This window comes from Stegostoma tigrinum, chromosome 7, assembly GCF_030684315.1.
Source record: "Stegostoma tigrinum isolate sSteTig4 chromosome 7, sSteTig4.hap1, whole genome shotgun sequence".
In the NCBI taxonomy this organism is placed as follows: Eukaryota; Metazoa; Chordata; class Chondrichthyes; order Orectolobiformes; family Stegostomatidae; genus Stegostoma; species Stegostoma tigrinum.
In genome coordinates, this window is record NC_081360.1 from 47,835,767 (window position 1) to 47,856,117 (window position 20,351).

General features: G+C 42.1%; 1 protein-coding gene across 3 annotated transcripts in view; it reads left to right on the forward strand.

Annotated features, from left to right (window-relative positions):
• ola1 (Obg-like ATPase 1) overlaps positions 1-20,351 on the forward strand; it is a 203,930-nt gene that overhangs the window by 23,779 nt on the left and 159,800 nt on the right. The window contains exon 3 of one of the 3 annotated variants that reach the window (XM_048535257.2): positions 13,937-14,080. The exons of the other annotated variants lie outside the window; for them this stretch is intronic. Within the exon in view, the coding sequence (XP_048391214.1) occupies positions 13,937-14,080 (144 nt within the window). The remainder of the gene's footprint in view (positions 1-13,936; positions 14,081-20,351) is intronic. 3 annotated transcript variants of the gene reach the window in all.

Consider the following 20,351-nt stretch of genomic DNA (forward strand, 5'->3'; position numbering starts at 1 on the left):
GTGATAGCAGACAATCCATTACAGACTAAGTGGTTCCCATTAAAGAAAGGCTTGATTGTTAGTGGCTGCTGCTATCCCAATATGACAGGGTTTTTAATACTTTTGGCTGCAATATTTAACTCATCAGATATTTATGAATGAATTTCACTGTACTATTCCTGTTATGGGCTCATGTGGAATGAATTGAATTAATCATTAAAATGAGCAACGTCTGAACTGTTGGGGCCAAAAATAACTGATGTGGATGTTGTAATTACTATGATTGCAGTGGATGAAATTACTTAGATTAATTTTTTTCAAGTCTTAAGGGTGAACCTTTACAATTGTTACATGCTGTAGTAAATGGTGCAATAGATGCATCACGGTATAAACTGACTTTAAAATTTCTAAATTCAAATACAGCCACATTTTTTGACGTATCTCTTTTGACATTATAATAAATTGTATTCATGGAAACAATCATTGGCAATCAAAAACACATGGCCATAAAATTGCCTTTTTTTTCTACCTTATTTGTAGTTACAGTTAGAGGCACTTATGTTTGAGTCCTCCAGTACCTGTTGACAACTCTGCTTGTGCCATCATTATACATTTGGAACATTATGGTGTATCTGGAAAAGATGTAAATTTGTGAGTTTGCACAGCTGCGTTTGAAAGTTGCCCTGTTCAATAAATAAACTATTAACAAGCCCATTGCATTGACATTGAAGCAGTATTTAAATTGAGAACAACAAGATGTAGAGCTGGATGAACACAGCAGTCCGAGCAGGAAAGCTGACGTTTCGGGCCTGGACCCTCCTTCGGAAAAAAATTGAGTGGGTTTATTTATATCAATGGTTTTCTAACATTTATTGAAAAATCCCTTTTCAAATTCATAACTAACCAACAGACTGTCCCTATAAAAATATTACTGAAATAATAGACATAAAAGTGTTACATAGAATGTATTTTAATATGTAGAAGAAAACAGCTTTTTGTCATTTATATAAATGATTTGGATGTGAATATAGGAAGTTGATAATTTTGCAGATGACACCAAAATAGGTGACGTTGCGGACAGTGAAAGAGATTATTCCACTATAATGGGACCTTGATCAGATGAGCCAATGGGGTGAGGAGTGGCACGAGGAGTTTAATTTAGATAAATGTGAGCTGTTGCATTTTGTGAGGCAAACCAGGGCAGGACTTAGACAGTTAATGCTAAGGCCTGGGGAGTGTTGCTGAACAAAGAGACCTGGGGGTACAGATGCATAGTTCCTTGGAAGTGGAGTTGCAGGTTGACAGGGTGGTGAAGAAGGCGTTTGACACACTTTCCGTTATTTGAGTATAAGAGTTGGGATGTCATTTTTTGCCTGTATAGGAGGCTAATTTTAGAATAATGCGTACAATCTGGTTGCCTTTCTTTTGGAAAGATGTTGTTAAATTTGAGAGGGTTCAGAAAAGATTTACAAGGATGTTGCTGGGACTGGAGGGTTTGAATTATACAGAGAGGTTGAATAGGCTGGGGCTTTTGTCCCTACAGTGTTGGAGGCTGAGGGGTGACCATATAGGTTTATATAATTGTGGCTTTAAAATATTTTGTTCCTGAGTTCTATACCATGTCCCACGTGTTGAATGAGAAGCCATAATTAACCACTTATACAATGCATCAGCGCAAATGTATGTCCTCTTAACATGCATCTCTCAAAATGGAGTTTAAGATTGTCACTTTCTCCCATCCCATCTTTACAAAACTCAAAGGGGAAGGTGAACATTTAGAAATGGGAGCCTGCAGAATATTATATAAATTGGTAGATATACCATTAATTTCTTGTGGATTAAAGACGTGTTATCATCTTCAGATTTGAACAAACTTTGAGATTTTTAAAATTGAAATTAAATTTAGGGGCAAGTAAGTTGTTCGCATTATTCTGTAGTTTTTTTTAGTGTCACCTAAATTTGGCTGAATATCTTCCTCCATTTGCGTGCTTGCTGTCTGCTGAATTTTTCTGCTTTTCTTACTGTTCTTCATGCTGAGTATTTGTTTATTGCTGAAAATAAGCACATCTTATCCAAATTTTTCATTTTACTTTCATCAGGGCATTTCACAAGAATACCAGTTCAAAGGGAAAAACAGTATTCATACCATAAGAGGAAAATGCTTCTTGGTTGTGAAGTGGACTCTGGTAGAAATATTGTCATAGAGAATGAACCAATTTATGTTGATTGACAATTAACTGTCAGAGTTTGTTTAACTTTAATGCCAGGTGCATTGACTCTGTTTGATCAGGGTGTAAAAAGAATGGTCAGATTTCTTTCTGTGTATGCAGAAACTTGCTAAAGGCTTTAAGGCAGTTGTTCTTGGTCTTGAAAACTACTCAGTCTACCTTGGATTAGTGGGGTGGCAATGGCCTAGTAGTATTATCGCTGGACTGTTAATCCAGAGACCAAGATAACATTCTGGGTTGAATCTGCTAGGGCAGATGGTTATCAATAAAATCTAATGATAACCATGAATCTATTGATGATTCATCAATGGGGGAAAATCCATCTGGTTCACTAATGTCCTTTAGGGAATAAAACTGCTATCCTTAGCTAGTTTGGCCTACATGTGACTGCAGATCCACAGCATTGTGGTTGACTCTTAACTGCCCTCTGGGCAATTAGGGATGTGCAATAAATGCTGCCTAAAAGTAAGCCCTCGTCCCGTTAGTGAATAAAGAAGCATAAGATATCTCAAGAGTTTCAAACAGCACTCTACTGGTATATAATCGTAACATGAGTGGCGCTCACCATTAACAGAATGCTGCTATCAAGCCAGAAAAAGGTTCCGACTGTCACACAACTGAGTAATGTACTATGTGAATTTAGTATTGGTATGATCCCAAGTATGTAGGCTATTTGCCCAAAACACTGGCCGATTGCATCAAGGTACTTGCGCCCATGGTTGTTCGCGCCCATGGTTGTTCATAACGTGCAAGGTATTGCCTTTACCCGACCAGCCTGTGTTTGCAAAACTTGCAACAAAATGTCCACCTTTGGGTATGATTCTGCAATTGGATACCATTTGCTGCATAATCCTGAATATGTGAGGAATTAGACTGGCAACAAATTCAGGAATTGGAACATGCAGTGTGGCACACTTGTCTGGACCAGAAGCTACATACTATTGGTTTGGACCCTGTTCTTTGCAGACAGAAAGAGCATGTATACACGTTGCTTGTTTCAGTCTGGCATAATAGGTGGTGGCCAGTTGCTTTTTAATTTCTCATGGCAATGGCCTGGCAATCCGTCATCCCACTAGTTTAAAATTTTTAGAGCCTGCCTGTTAACTATCCATTTGAATGAACTATAACATTCTCCATAGCAATGCCTGTAACAATTAAAGTTCACTTGCCAACCAACCAGCATTCTTCTCTAATGTGTTGACTTCGTCCCTTGAATTAATATTCATAGAGACGTACAGCACAGAAACAAACCCTTCGGTCCAACAGGTCCATGCTGACCAGATATCCTAAATTAATCCTGTCCCATTTGCCAGCATTTGGCCTATATCCCTCTAAACCCTTTTTATTCATGTACCCATCCAGATGCCTTTTAAATGTTGTAATCCTCTACCACCACCTCTGGCAGCTTGTTCCATACAGCCACTCTCATGAGAAAAAATTGCATGAAAAGGTTGCTCCTTGTGTCCTTTTAAATCTTACCCCTTTCACCTTAAACGTATGCTGTCTAGTTTTGGACTTCCTACCCTGGGGAAAAGACCTTGACTATTCACCCTATCCGTGCCCCTGCTGACCGTATAAACTTCTACAAGGCCACCACTCAACTCCCAAAGCTCGGTGATAAGGAGAATTATGTTTTGTTGGATGCTGATTTGAAGAATTCTTTTCCCCAGGGAGTATGTATTCAGGTGGCATATGGAAGGCAAACATGGTGGCATCAACTGCACTGCGTCAGATCAGCCAATATTTATTCAGCCTCTCCATTTAGCTGAAACCTTCCAACCCTGGTAACATCCTTGTAATCTTTTCTGAACCATTTCAAATTTCACAACGTCTTTCCTGTAGCAGGAAGACTTTGAATGCAGTATTCCAAAAGTGGCCAAGCAATGTCCTCTAAGCTGCAATGTGACTTCTCAACTTCTGTACGATACACTCACCAATAAAGGCAAGCATACTGATTCTTGTGAAATGTCCTGATGTGTAAGACTGAAAGCTTTGAGAAAATGTTGTTGTTTTATCGTCATACTTAAGTTCTGTACTTGCAAATGACTGCTTGAGTACCGGGTTGCAAATGGATTCCCTTCTAGAGTTTGTTCGCAATTTGATTTGTATGTAAGTAGAAACAGTCTGCATGACAATGTAGAGCAGCTGTTCATATATGCAGGGAATGCTCATTTGTTGAGTCTTCAAAATTGCACCCCTGTAAGGGATCGTGTCTAAGCCTATGCTGTCGTAAGTCAAACATTTATAAATTAGGAACCTGTTGTTCTACATATTACTTGCCAGCCTCTCTCATGTGCTGTACTCGGCATACTTTCATCCCTGTCATTGAGGTGAATTCTGCATTTGTGTTGAGTTCTGTTCAACATTCCCTTTGTCTTTGGAAAGAGACCTTGCAATAGAAAAATCCAAGGAATACTGTGGATGCTGTGCAACACTTATGCCGCATTATGGGGATATCCTTTTCTGTTTCTCTTAAATAATAACTGAAGTGGATGAAAAGAAATGATCCTACTGTAGAACATTGAAACTTAAATGCTTTGCTGATTCCTCTAAGACTACGTATATGGACAGTTGCTTCTGTACAGTGCCAAGAATTGACACTATTTTCATGGAATTTATTTTTTCCAGTTTTGTCACAGCTAGGTACATCTTTGAATGGAACACATTTCCCCTTTGACACCCAATCTAATTTGACTATTCCAGATTTTGCTACAGTCCAACAATACCTTGTAAACTTGCTTCTTAGCTTGTCTGCAACCACCATTTCAATTCTATCAAAGTTACTGATTTGCCTGGGAAAACTCTGAGAAGGCATACTGCTTATATTATTACTGTGAAGACGAGGAGAAGGCATTCGAATATGAACATCTATATTTGTTCATTGTTCTGTCTACTTAGTCCATGCTTGCTGTTTTAAATAGCATTGCAACTTTAAAAGTTTGTTCCAGTTCTGTACTGAGATGAACTGTTGAATCGTCGCCTCCAATGAATTTAAGTTGGCTTTCATTTGTCTCAAATTAAACTTTTTTAAAATCTGAATATGTAACTCCTGGTTCTGGATTGGGAGGATGCTCTGAATTGTTTCTAATTTGCATGAAGGTCATTTACACATTAAGCCAAAAGCACTGATTCTCACCAAGAGATAACAAGGTGTAGAGTTGGATGAACGTAGCAGGCAAAGCAGCATCGTGGGAGCAGGAAGGCTGACACTTTGGGCCTAGACCCTGTTCATCCAGCGCTACATCTCAGATTCTCCAGCGTCTGCCGTTCCTACTATTACTGATGCTCACTTCTCTTGTTAATGCCAAAGAAAACAGGATAAAAGAGGGTTTTTTTCTTTATTCATTCATGGGATGAGAGCATCACTGACCAGGCAGCATGTGTTGCCCATCCCTAATTGCCAGAGGGCAGTTAGAAGTCAGCCACATTGTTGTGGGTCTGGAATCACATGTAGGCCAGACCAGGTACGGATAGCCGTTTCCTTCCCTAAAGGATATTAGTTAACCTGGTGGGTTTTTCTGGCAATCAGCAATGGATTCACAGTTATCATTAGATTCTTAATTCCAGATATTATTGAATTCAAATTCCACCATCTGCCATTGAGGGGTTCAAACCTAGGTCTCCAGAACATTATCTAGGTCTCTGGATTAACAGTCTAGTGATAATGCCACTAGGCCATCACCTCCCTGGTTGAGAAATTGAACCGATACTAGGGAGTTACTATTAGTTTGGAATTGGAATAATTTAATGCCCGTATTCAAATAGGTAAATTGACCAAATTGGCAACCCTCCTGTTCTCATTTCATTCCCTATAAAATAATCATATAAGTTAACTGGAGTAAATCTAAACATTTGTAGTTGAACAACAGAGTGCAGCTCAACTTTCAAAGACATTGAACAAAATTTCATATTAAATTCTCATGACTTCAAAGTTTAAGAATAGTGTGGAAGTGAGCAAGAAATTGTTTCTTTACCTGTCTCAATGTGCACTTGTTATGAAGAATGTCAAAAGAAGAATAGCCAGCACATGTACTCTATGTTGTTAAAATGTCCTCGGATGAATTTAAACAAAATCTAACAACTTGGCAAACTTGATGCACAAAATATTTAACTGATGTAGAACAAAAATGAACAAATGTAATACAATCTTGAACAGTATAACCTAAACATGAAGAATATAGGCTAGTGCCAGTTGTCCACCTAACTTGAATTCTGGCTGCGAGGTTACGAGGAATAACTTGGAAACTTGGATTCTTCACTTTACTAAGAAGTGATCGTTTTTCTCTAAATCCTGAAGTGTAGAAATAGCAGTTTGCTTTTAGATAAGTAATTTTTAAAAAATCACCATAATATATTTAAGCTGGTGAAATACAATTTTAAGTCAAATATTTGGAAGATTCTTGTTGTAGAACATAGAACATAGAACATAGAACAGTACAGCACAGAACAGGCCCTTCAGCCCACAATGTTGTGCCGACCATTGATCCTCATGGATGCACCCTCAAATTTCTGTGACCATATGCATGTCCAGCAGTCTCTTAAATGACCCCAATGACCTTGCTTCCACAACTGCTGCTGGCAACGCATTCCATGCTCTCACAACTCTCTGCGTAAAGAACCTGCCTCTGACATCCCCTCTATACTTTCCACCAACCAGCTTAAAACTATGACCCCTCGTGCTAGCCATCTCTGCCCTGGGAAATAGTCTCTGGCTATCGACTCTATCTATGCCTCTCATTATCTTGTATACCTCAATTAGGTCCCCTCTCCTCCTTCTTTTCTCCAATGAAAAGAGACCGAGCTCAGTCAACCTCTCTTCATAAGATAAGCCCTCCAGTCCAGGCAGCATCCTGGTAAACCTCCTCTGAACCCTCTCCAAAGCATCCACATCTTTCCTATAATAGGGCGCCCAGAACTGGACGCAGTATTCCAAGTGCGGTCTAACCAAAGTTTTATAGAGCTGCAACAAGATCTCACGACTCTTAAACTCAATCCCCCTGTTAATGAAAGCCAAAACACCATATGCTTTCTTAACAACCCTGTCCACTTGGGTGGCCATTTTAAGGGATCTATGTATCTGCACACCAAGATCCCTCTGTTCCTCCACGCTGCCAAGAATCCTATCCTTAATCCTGTACTCAGCTTTCAAATTCGACCTTCCAAAATGCATCACCTCGCATTTATCCAGGTTGAACTCCATCTGCCACCTCTCAGCCCATCTCTGCATCCTGTCAATGTCCCGCTGCAGCCTACAACAGCCCTCTACACTGTCAACGACACCTCCGACCTTTGTGTCGTCTGCAAACTTGCTGACCCATCCTTCAATTCCCTCGTCCAAGTCATTAATAAAAATTACAAACAGTAGAGGCCCAAGGACAGAGCCCTGTGGAACCCCACTCACCACTGACTTCCAGGCAGAATATTTTCCTTCTACTACCACTCGCTGTCTTCTGTTGGCCAGCCAATTCTGTATCCAAGCAGCTAAGTTCCCCTGTATCCCATTCCTCCTGACCTTCTGAATGAGCCTTCCATGGGGAACCTTATCAAATGCCTTACTGAAGTCCATATACACCACATCCACAGCTTGACCCTCATCAACCTTACTAGTCACATCCTCAAAAAACTCGATAAGGTTCGTAAGGCATGACCTACCCCTCACAAAGCCGTGTTGACTGTATTTGATCAAGCCATGCTCTTCCAGATGGTCATAAATCTTATCCCTCAGAATCCTTTCTAACACCTTGCAGACGACAGACGTGAGACTTACCGGTCTATAATTGCCGGGGATTTCCCTATTTCCTTTCTTGAAGAGAGGAATTACATTTGCCTCTCTCCAGTCCTCAGGTACGACTCCAGTGGAGAGCGAGGATGCAAAGATCTTCGCAAGTGGCGAAGCAATTGCATTTCTCGCTTCCCAAAGCAGCCGAGGACAAATCTGATCCGGGCCTGGCGACTTGTCAATCTTAATGTTTGACAAAATTTTCAGTACATCAGCTTCCTCTATCTCTATCCATTCCAGCATGCACACCTGCTCTTCAAAGGTTTCATTCACTACACAGGTCGTTTCTTTCGTAAAGACAGAAGCAAAAAACTCATTTAGGGCTTCCCCTACCTCCTCAGGCTCCACACACAAGTTCCCTATGCTATCCCTGATCGGCCCTACTCTTTCTTTGACCATTCTCTTATTCCTCACGTAAGTGTAAAATGCCTTTGTGTTTTCCCGGATTCCTTCTGCCAAGCCTTTCTCGTGCCCCCTCCTGGCTCTCCTCAGACCATTTTTGAGCTCCTTCCTTGCCTGCATGTAATCCTCTCTAGCTGAACTTGACCCTAGCTTCCTCCACCTTATGTAAGCTACCTTCTTCCTTTTCACTAGAAGCTCCACCGCTCTCGTCATCCAAGGTTCCTTTATCTTACCCCGTCTTGCCTGTCTCAGAGGGACATATTTACTCATCACTCCCAACAACTGTTCCTTAAACCATCTCCACATGTCTATAGTTCCCTTACCATGGAACAACTGCTCCCAGTCCATGCTTCCTAACTCGTGTCTAATCGCATCATAGTTTCCTCTTCCCCAATTAAATATCCTCCCATTCTGCCTAATCCTCTCCTTCTCCATAGCTATGTAGAATGAGAGAGTGTTATGGTCACTATCACCAAAATGCTCTCCCACCACAAGATCTGATACCTGCCCCGGCTCGTTTCCGAGCACCAAGTCTAGAATGGCCTCTCCCCTCGTCGGCCTGTCAACGTACTGCGTTAGGAAACCCTCCTGAACACACCTTACAAAAACAGCTCCATTCAAATCTTCTGCTCGAAGGAGGTTCCAATCAATATTAGGAAAGTTAAAGTCACCCATTACAACAACCCTACTGCGTCCACACTTTTCCAAAATCTGTCGACCTATGCTTTCTACAATCTCCCTGCTGCTATTGGGGGGCCTGTAGTAAACCCCTAACGAGGTGACTACTCCCTTGCTGTTCCTAATTTCCACCCATACTGACTCAGTAGGCAGATCTTCCTCGACAATGGAAGCTTCTGTAGCTGTGATACCCTCTCTGATTAGTAGTGCTACACCCCCCCCTCTTTTTGCCCCCTCCCTATTCTTTTTAAATGTTCTAAACCCTGGAATATCCAGCAACCATTCCAGCCCATGAGAAACCCATGTCTCTGTTATGGCCACAACATCATAGCACCAGGTACTGATCCATGCTCTAAGTTCATCACTTTTATTCCTGATACTCCTTGCATTAAAGCAAACACACTTTAACCGATCCCTTGGTTCCTTCCCAGGAAAATCCTTCCCACTAGCTGGTCTACCTCTTGCTACCGCCTCACCTGCATCAACGCTCACCTCTGGTATACAGCTCAGGTTCCCACCCCCCTGCCATACTAGTTTAAACCCTCTCGAACTACTCGAGCAAACCTTCCACCCAGGACATTGGTCCCCTTCCAGTTCAGATGCAACCCGTCCTTCTTGTACAGGTCCCACCTTCCCCAGAAGGCATCCCAATTATCAACATATCTGAAACCCTCCCTCCTACACCAGCTGCGTAGCCACGTGTTCAGCTGCGCCCGCTCCCTGTTCCTCACCTCGCTATCTCGTGGCACCGGTAGTAAACCAGAGAACACTACTCTGTTCGTCCTGCTCTGCAGCTTCCATCCTAACTCCCTGAAATCACTTTTTATATCCTCAAACCTATTTCTGGCTATATCATTTGTGCCAATATGTAACACGATTTCTGGCTGTTCACCCTCCCCTTTCAGAACTTTATACACCCGATCGGAGACGTCCCGGACCCTGGCACCAGGGAGGCAACATACCTTCCGGGAATCCCGATCTTGCCCACAAAATCTCCTGTCGATTCCCCTAACTATCGAGTTGTGATAGGGGATATTTAAGAGTAATTTTAAAAATGAATTTGATAAGCTGAATGGACACATTTATTTGTCATTAGCCTGCACTCTTGAAGTTAGCAGATTGATAAGGGCTGTAAGTTCGAGATTATCAAATGATTGTACTCTGTGTTGCCTTAAAGTATACTTCTGTGGCATTGCCTGTCAGTTCAAAATAGATTAGACAAGCATTGAAAGGAAGTGCAGAACTCTATACCACCAAGAATGGCTTGGTAATGCCTGAAGTGTCATATCTATTCGACTGGGTCTGTGGTGAGAGAACCTATGAATGAATACCACAGAGTGGAAATGAAGCTTTTTCTTTTAATACTGAGCACTTTATCAATGCAATCTCTTGGTGGCATCATCTTAGGCAGAAAAGGAGTGGTGGGGTATCCGTGTGTTTTGAACTTTTTTGGATGCTGTAATTTTACTGATTAGACAAAAAAGCTTTCTGGTAAGTTTTTAAATGTAAAGAAAAGATTAATATTTATTCTCACAACACCTGGAATTTAAATGCAATGAAAGCACTCACTCCCACAAACACATTTGTGCATGCACATGTAAGATGTTATCATCAAACCAGGAGATCAAACCTGGTTCGATGAACAGCGTAGGAGAGTGCACCAGCTGTACCATCAGGTATTTGCCACACAGGCCTGTGTGTGCTGCACAATGTAATCAGGATGCTGTAGACAGAACTGAGCAATTCCACACAGATCAGATCAAAACTCTGCAATCCTGCCAAGTTCAGTTGTGAACAGGCAACAGTTAATGTAGCAAGGAGAAGACTCCACAAACATCTTTACTCTCATTGATAGGGGAGCTAAATCCATCAGTTCAAATGATGAGGCTGAAGTATTTGCTAACCATCTTCAGCTAGATGTACCCTGGGAATATTTAATTTGCTCTTTCTGAGGTCCCCAGCATCATTGATGCCTGTATTCAGCTAATTTGATTCACTCCAAGATTTAAAGAAATGGCTGAATGCACAGGTCATGTACTTTGGTATCATCAAGTTGTAGCGCTGAAAACTTGTGCATCAGAACTAACCACACCCTAAACAAAACTATCACAGTACAGCCATAACACTGGGATTGATCTGACATTGTGGGAGACTTCTATCTATTTTGTCTACAAGAACAGACCATAACATGGAGCAGACATATGCCATTAGGTTTATAGAGTCTGCTTTACCAAGTATGGCTGATCTGATAATGCTGAATGTCACTTTTCAGCCTTTTGCCCTAAATTGTTGAATCCCTTATGAATTAAAGGTCTCTCTAACTCAGCCTTGAATATACTGAACGACCCAGATTGACTGCTTCCCTTATCTCTGTTTTGAATGGGCAAAAGATGATGCCATCTGGTCCTAGATTCTCCCATAAGGGGAACAACTTCTCCACATTTACCCTGTCAACCCCTTCAAAAATTTTTGTTTCAGCATTCCATTCTTCTAACTGCTGAGTACAAGTCCAACACCACCTCATTAGAAAATCCCTCCAGACCCATAATCAACCTGGTAGACAAAAGTTAATCTGGTTCATTATCTCAAGCATCAGCAAAGTGATGGAAAGTGTTATCAATCCCCAGTTAGTATGAATCTGATGCCCAGTGCAATTCTGTTGCATCAGGACCATCCTGAGACAAGTCTTCGTCCAAGGGTGTGACAAAAAGCTGAATTTCAGTCGGGAGGCTTGAGTGTATGCCCTTGACATTAAGACAGCCCTTGAATGCACCCGAGCAAATTTAAATCAATGGGATTTTCGGGAAAACTGTCCCCAGGTGGGGTCAAATACAGTTAGGATTATTGAAGGTCAGTTATTTGAGACCAAGGACATTGCTGTTCTTCAGGCTGGATTCCAATGTCTACCTCCCTTCATCTACTTCGTTAATAACTTTCCCTCCATCATAAGGTTGGGTGTTTGTTGATGAATGCAATGTTCAATCCCATTTGCAGCTGCTCAGTGCCAAATATCTTCATGCCTAAATGAACAACATTCAGATGTGGCAAGTGAAGTTTATGCTACCCAACTGCCAGGCAGCGACCATCTCCAAAAGAGAATGAAGCTGTCTCATTTTGCATTCAATGGCATTACCATAAACCTACCATCACCATCAAATCCTGATCATTACCATCGATCAGAGACTTCACCAAGCCGGTCTTATAAATGCTGTAACTACAAGAGCAGGTCAGACTCTAGAAATTTCTAGAGAGTAACTCGACTCCTGATTTCCCTAATGATGGACCATTCAAGCTGCAAGTCAGAAGTGCAGTGGAATAGTCTGTACTTGCCTTAATGAGTTAGTTCCAACAACACTTTGCATTCATTATCTGTGGCAAAGCAGCCAGCTTGATTGTCACTGTATCTATTACTTAAACATTCACCACCTTCACTAACTGCTGACAGTAAAGTGGTATGCACCATCTATGAGGAGCACCGTTGAACTTGCTAAATCTCTTTGAATAGCACCTTTCAAACCAGTATGCTCTACCATCATAGACAGGGGTTGTCCAGTTATTGTAATGCTTCCAAATTGAAGTTTTCCCCCAAGTCACATACCATCCTGATTTGCAATTATATTGCTGCTCTGTCATTGCTAAATCAATATCCTTAAATTCTGTCAGAACAGTATTTTGGGTGTACCTTCAGTACTGCTTTCTGTAGCAGTTTAAGAAACAATCTCATCTCTAGTTCCTCAAGAGAAATTAGTGATAGGCATTCCATGAACAAATAAGTGGACCTCCTACCTCTTGTGTTGTAATTCTTACGATCTTTTTGAATGTCCCCACATCAATAACCCTTATGGTTTCTCTGATTCTATGATTGCTTGAAAACTTAATCCAAATTCTTCGGGTCAGCTTTCATATTTATTGCCTGGACTGTAATCTGGTTGTTGCAGAATCTGCCCAGTTTCATCCTTTTTGATTTTAATGCATTGAAAATTTAAATAGGTTTCTTCAACAGATGGGTGATGTCCCCTGCAGATTATCCCTGTTTCCCTTGTGCTTGTGTTTGCCCTCTACTTCAGTTCATATTTTTTATCTATATATTAGCACCTTCATTAGGTCATAGGATGTCTGAGTTTTGGGGGAGAAAATGATTGTTGCGTTGATGTAGTACTTTTTAATGATAGGGTTTAAGTGCATTATTGGACCACTGTTGAAGTATTTTTAAAATTTGCTTCTGACTGGCTCTAACCTATCTAGGGGAAATGCTCAGCACTGACATTAAGAGTAGAAAATAAAAAAAAGCACCAGAGGACATTGATTTAAAGTGAATGACAAAAGAACTAAAGGTGACATGGTTATAAAACCTTTCTACACAGCATGTAGTTAGGCTTGGAATGCATTGCTTGAGAGTGTGGTGGAGGGGTTCGGTGATGGCTTTCAAAATGGAATCAGATAACTGTCTGAGTAGAAAAAATTCTGTGGCTGTGGGGAATGGACAGAGGAATGGGACTAGCAGTGTTGCTTTTGTAGAAGGCTGTCAACCATGTGACAGACCAAATGATCTCCTTTTGTGCTGTAATATTCTGTGATTTTATACTCCCATTCCTCACCTTTTTATGTTCAAAGTAAATCACAGTTCTCTTCAAATCTCTGTAAATACTTATTTCATCTTTTGCTTTTGTAACACTTTACACGTACATTGTTTTTCATGACTGTGACCTGTTCAAAGTTGACCAAATAGGTCATGTAAGGTTACAGTCTCTTGAACTAGTTCCTTTGTCTTTAAAATATTTGACTTTGTTGTATGCTGGACCAAACACTGTTACTTCATTGTATCTTTTCTCAAAAGTGCTGGTTAACTTTTTTTCCCTTTGTGAAACAGGAAATCTACATTTTTTAACGTTCTTACAAAAAGTCAGGCAGCTGCAGAAAACTTTCCCTTCTGTACCATTGATCCAAATGAAAGCAGAGTGCCAGTTCCAGATGAGCGATTTGACTTCCTCTGCAAGTACCACAAACCTGCCAGGTATGTTGATCGATTTTAAATGCACAGTTTAGATAGGAAGTAGATTTTAGAAAATTAAAGCATTTTTATGACAAATAGTTCTTCAGATGATTAAAATTTCACAAACAACTTCCTTGTGGACATCAGAGATAATGGGAACTGCAGATGCTGGAGATTCCAAGATAATAAAATGTGAGGCTGGATGAACACAGCAGGCCAAGCAGCATCTCAGGAGCACAAAAGCTGACGTTTCGGGCCTAGACCCTTCATCAGAGAGGGGGATGGGGGGAGGGAACTGGAATAAATAGGGAGAGAGGGGGAGGCGGACCGAAGATGGAGAGCAAAGAAGATAGGTGGAGAGGGTGTAGGTGGGGAGGTAGGGAGGGGATAGGTCAGTCCAGGGAAGACGGACAGGTCAAGGAGGTGGGATGAGGTTAGTAGGTAGCTGGGGGTGCGGCTGGGGGTGGGAGGAAGGGATGGGTGAGAGGAAGAACCGGTTAGGGAGGCAGAGACAGGTTGGACTGGTTTTGGGATGCAGTGGGTGGGGGGGAAGAGCTGGGCTGGTTGTGTGGTGCAGTGGGGGGAGGGGATGAACTGGGCTGGTTTAGGGATGCAGTGGGGGAAGGGGAGATTTTGAAACTGGTGAAGTCCACATTGATACCATATGGCTGCAGGGTTCCCAGGCGGAATATCACCATTCTCTTGATAACCATTTCCACTCCCCCTCCCATTCTCTTGATGACATGTCCATCATGGGCCTCCTGCACTGCCACAATGATGCCACCCGAAGGTTGCAGGAACAGCAACTCATATTCCGCCTGGGAACCCTGCAGCCATATGGTATCAATGTGGACTTCACCAGTTTCAAAATCTCCCCTTCCCCCACTGCATCCCTAAACCAGCCCAGTTCATCCCCTCCCCCCACTGCACCACACAACCAGCCCAGCTCTTCCCCCCCACCCACTGCATCCCAAAACCAGTCCAACCTGTCTCTGCCTCCCTAACCGGTTCTTCCTCTCACCCATCCCTTCCTCCCACCCCCAGCCGCACCCCCAGCTACCTACTAACCTCATCCCACCTCCTTGACCTGTCCGTCTTCCCTGGACTGACCTATCCCCTCCCTACCTCCCCACCTACACCCTCTCCACCTATCTTCTTTGCTCTCCATCTTCGGTCCGCCTCCCCCTCTCTCCCTATTTATTCCAGTTCCCTCCCCCCATCCCCCTCTCTGATGAAGGGTCTAGGCCCGAAACGTCAGCTTTTGTGCTCCTGAGATGCTGCTTGGCCTGCTGTGTTCATCCAGCCTCACATTTTATTATCCTTGTGGACATCTACTGGTGAAAACGTTTTAGCTTTTATTTTGTTTAACTTTTGAAGTAGCCTCAGTAACTGCTGACATATTTTATTTGCTTTAGACACTTTGAGATGCCCTGAGCTTAAGAAAGATGTTATAATAAGACAAGTCAAAAATTTGTGTCCTGTTTTATGAATTTTTTTGCTGTTTGAAGCTTACAATTGTATTGATTAGAAATTTGTACCTTTTAAATGCTGATTTGTAAATTGATGTCAAGTTTTATCAGCAGCACTTATTCAGCTATGGAACTTGCTTGCATGATAAAGTTTTAATATAATGACTTCATAGTCGTGGCTTATATAAGACTTCACCCATTTAATATCGTCCTCCCCAATATTTCCTCATGGGTGTCCTATACATTTTTCTCCCTGGAGAACAGTAAAATGCCATGTTCATTTTCTAATTTCTTCACTTTATTCAGCAACCTCATGATCATCACTGACACTACTTGTTTTTGACAGATTTAGTAACTCTCACTAGGAATTTCATTAACCTACACTGGCTATATTTGCTCTATCCACAATAGGAGCACTCTGAATTGTGGGAGCTTTAAGGGATGATTCTTGAAGGGTATGCAAAAAGATCCTGTCAGTACAGTAGGAATCAGCTTTGCTGAGGTTGGTTGGCTTGCCGAGCTGGTTTGTTGTTCTGCAGACGTTTCGTTACCGTGCTTGGTAACATACTCAGTGCAGCCTCTGATGAAACATTGGTGTGTTTTCCCACCTGGTTGTTAAACTCTGGGGTCCATTGTGATGGATTGCCTCACTTCTGTATCAGAATGTATATGGGGTCGAGTTCAATGTGTTTATTAATAGCATGCTTCGCGGTGAGGGCAGCAAGCCAACCGACCTCAACACCTGCAACCTGAGCTACCGATCTACTCCACAACTTTAGAATCAGTTTTAAGTTTGGCAAAGATGGACTTGTCATACTTAGAAATAGTTGGCATGTCTTCTTTTCCCAATTTTAGCATTAACAAAAACAGTTTTCCATTTAATGTTGGGGTGGAACCTAACAGTGACCTCCATCTGAAAGCACCCCGTAGTCAATGAACTACTTATGAAATATACTTCCTAAACAGAACAATAAGAACCAATTTGTTCACAATGAAGTCTCTCGAATGAAATAGAATAAACGATCAAATAATCTGATTTTGGTAGTTGAAGATGCTCTGACTCTTTCGTAGAGTCCCGTGGTCAATTTTGATTTTTTTTTAGTTAAGTCATAGTATCCCTACAGTGTGGAAACAGGCCCTTCAGCCCAACAAGTCCACACCGACTTTCAGAGCATCTCACCTAATCTGTACATTCCGGAACACTGCGGGCAATTTAGCATGGCCAATGCACCTAGCCTTGCACATCTTTGGACTATGGGAGGAAACCAGAGCACCCGGAGGAAACCCATGCAAATGCGTGGAGAATGTGCAAACTCCACCAAGACAGTAGCCTGAGGATGGAATCATACCCGGGCCCCTGGTGCCATGAGGCAGCAGTACTAACTACTGAGCCACTGTGCGCTGCCCTTTTGGCCTTTCTGATGTAGTTCATCTGGTTCATTAGTCACTACTCACCATTCACTTGGGATGACTTGGGAATACAATGTGGAAAGCTACATTTAAGATAAGTAAAAAATTAATGGTAAGCACCAGAGTTGTACATGTGATTTCACTATTTGTATTCATATGGTATACGAATTTTGTTCTCAGATTTTGGAATGTTTGTGCTAGGGAATGAAAATGACACTCTATATAGTCTGAGGCAACTGTCTCATGAGACAGAGAAAAACAATTACTGGTCAGTTTAATCAGAGGGCCACCCCTCAGGTGGGAGGTGAGGTTGAGAAGGGCATTCATGATAGCCACAGCCAGTTTGGGAATTGAACCCATATTGTTGGCATCACTTTGTATCATAAACCAGCGGTTCAACCAAAAGAGCTAATTGTCTTGTGAGTGTGAGATAACAAAGTGCAGAGCTGGAGGAACACAGCAGGCCAGGCAGCATCAGAGGAACAGGAAAGCTGATGTTTTGGATTGGGACCCTTCTTCAGAAAAAGAGTGCTGTGCCTTGTGTTGACACTGTGCCTCGGGCTTTATTAGAGGTTTGTCCCACTGAGGCAAGGAAGAGTTGGTAAGGTGAAGTAACCTTGGATGATAGGACATGAAGACCATCCAGTCAAGAGGAAAAAGGAACCTTATTTAAGGTTGAGGAAGCAAGGATCTGACAGTGCTCTGGAGAACTACAACGTAGCCAGAAGGGAACTGAAGAATGGACTTAGAGTTAGAAGGGGGTTTGAAAAAGCCTTGACAGCTAGGATTAAGGAAAACCCCAAAGCATTCTATACTTATGTGAGGAACAAGAGAATTGCCAGAGTGAGAGTAAGGCCAGTCAGGGATAGTGGAGGAAGCTTTTGTGTGGAGTTGGAGGAGGTAGGGGAGGTCCTTAATGAATACTTTGCTTCAGTATTCACCAGTGAGAGGGACCTTGACGTTTGTGAGGACAGTGTGAAACAGGGTGATGTTAGGAAAGATGATGTCCTAGAAATTTTGAAAAACAGGAGGATAGATAAGTCTCTTGGTCCAGACAGGACATACCCAAGGTTACTACAGGAAGCGAGGTAAGAGATTGCTGTGCTTTTGGCGATGAACTTTGTATTCTCTGGAGTAGTACCAGATGATTGGAGGGTAGCAAATGTCATTCCCTTGTTCAGAAAGGGAATAGGGATAATCCTGGGAATTACAGACCAATCAGTCTTTCTTCTGTGGTGGGCAAATTATTGGAGAGGATTCTGAGAAATAGTATTTATGATTATTTGGAAAAGCGCAGTTTGATTAGAAATAGCATGGCTTTGTGAGGGGCAGGCCATGACTCTCAAGCCTTATTGAATTCTTGGAGAATGTTAAATAACAGATTGAAGGCAGAGCAGTGGATGTGGTGTATATGGATTTTAGCAAGGTATTTGATAAAGTTCCCCATGGTAGGCTCATTCGGAAAGTAAGGAAGCATGGGATTCAGGGAAATTTGGCTGTCTGGAGACAGAACTGACTATCCAATAAGAGACTGAGAGTGGTAGTAGATGAAAAGTATTCAGCCTGGAGCTTGGTGACCAGTGGTGTTCCGCAGGGATCAGTTCTGGGACCTCTGCTCTTTGTGATCTTTATAAATGACTTGGATGAGAAAGTGGAAGCGTGGGTTAGTAAATTTGCTGATGACACAAAGGTTGGTGGAGTTGTGGACAGTGTGGAGGGTTGTTGTAGATTGAAACAGGACATCGACAACATGCAGAGCTGGGCAAAGAAGTGGCATGTGGAATTCAGCCTGGAAAAGTGTGAAGTGGTTCATTTTGGAAGGATGAATTTGAATGTAAAATACAGGGTTAATGGCAGAGTTTTGGCAGTGTGGAGGAACAGAGGGATCTTGGTGTCCTTGTCGATAGATCCCTGAAAGTTGCTACCCAAGTTGATAGGGTTGTAAAGAAGGCGTTTGGAGTGTTGGCTTTCATTGGCAGGGGAATTGATTTTAAGAGCCGCAAGGTTATGCTGCAGCTCCATAAAATCCTGGGTAGCCCACACTTGAAATAATGGGAACTGCAGATGCTGGAGAATCCAAGATAATAAAATGTGAGGCTGGATGAACACAGCAGGCCCAGCAGCATCTCAGGAGGGTCTAGGCCCGAAACATCAGCTTTTGTGCTCCTGAGATGCTGCTGGGCCTGCTGTGTTCATCCAGCCTCACATTTTATTAACTTGAAATAATGTGTTCAGTTCTGGTCGCCTCATTATTGGGAGGATGTGGAAGCTTTAGAGAGAGTGCAGGGGAGATTTACCAGGATGCTGTTTGGACTGGATGGCAGGCCTTATGCGGAAAGGTTGAGGGAGCTAGGGCTTTTCTCATTGGACCAAAGAAGGATGAGAGGTGACCTGATAGAGATGTATAAGATAATGAGAGGTATAGATAAAGTGGATAGCCAGAGACGTTTTCCCAGGGTGGAAATGACTATTATGAGGGGGTATAATTTTAAGGTGATTGTTGGAAGGTATGGGGCGATGTCAGAGTTAGGTTCTTTGCACAGAGAGTGATGGGCACATGGAATGTGCTGCTGATGGCGGTAGTGGAATCAGCTACATTAGGGACGTTTAAGCAACTCTTGGATAGGCACATGGACGATTGTAAAATATAGGACATGCAGGGTAGCTTGATCTTAGGTTGGCACAACATCGTGGGCCAAAGGTCCTGTACTGTTCTATGATGTGTGTCCTACAGTACCAATATGACTTCTTCCCTTTTTGTTCCTGTTGGTGCCCATCTCTCATCCCTCATAGTTTGGAGATTAGTGTCACATTAGGCTGATATTGTGTTGCATTTGTATAAATATGTTGGCAGTTTCTTTTCGGTACTGCTTTCCTTTGGAACTTGCTTTGTGATTAGCCTTGGTTCAACACTTGCCTCCCTGCTGGGCCAAAACTTCTCTCTTTCACTACTAAAGATCCCCTGGCTCAGCTAGTTGGTCATTTGAGTCCAGATTACAAGTTCCTTTTTACCTATGTGTAGAATATTTTCCAACTCCTTACTTATTCCTTCTTTTCATTGCTTGCCAACATTTGACTTCTTCAATCGTGGACTCCTTTGCTGTCAGGACTAGGGTTTTGAATAAGACTTGTTTGCTGCAAATGCTATGTTACTTGTAATTTCAAGTTTTAATAAAGCTAAATGAGCTGACATCCAATCCCCCACCACCTGCTATTTCTCCAATTTATTTTGATGCTGTGAGTAATAGTTTACCTTTTACTGAATCAAAATATGTTTTCACTGAGTTCTGGACTTTTCTAGTGACCTTCAACGTCATCAGCAAATTCTACAGACACTGAGTATTGCCTCTGTTCTGGTATTTGTTCTACTCCTCTGCAGAGAGGTTTTCACTCTCTTCTGAGCTGGCTGATCT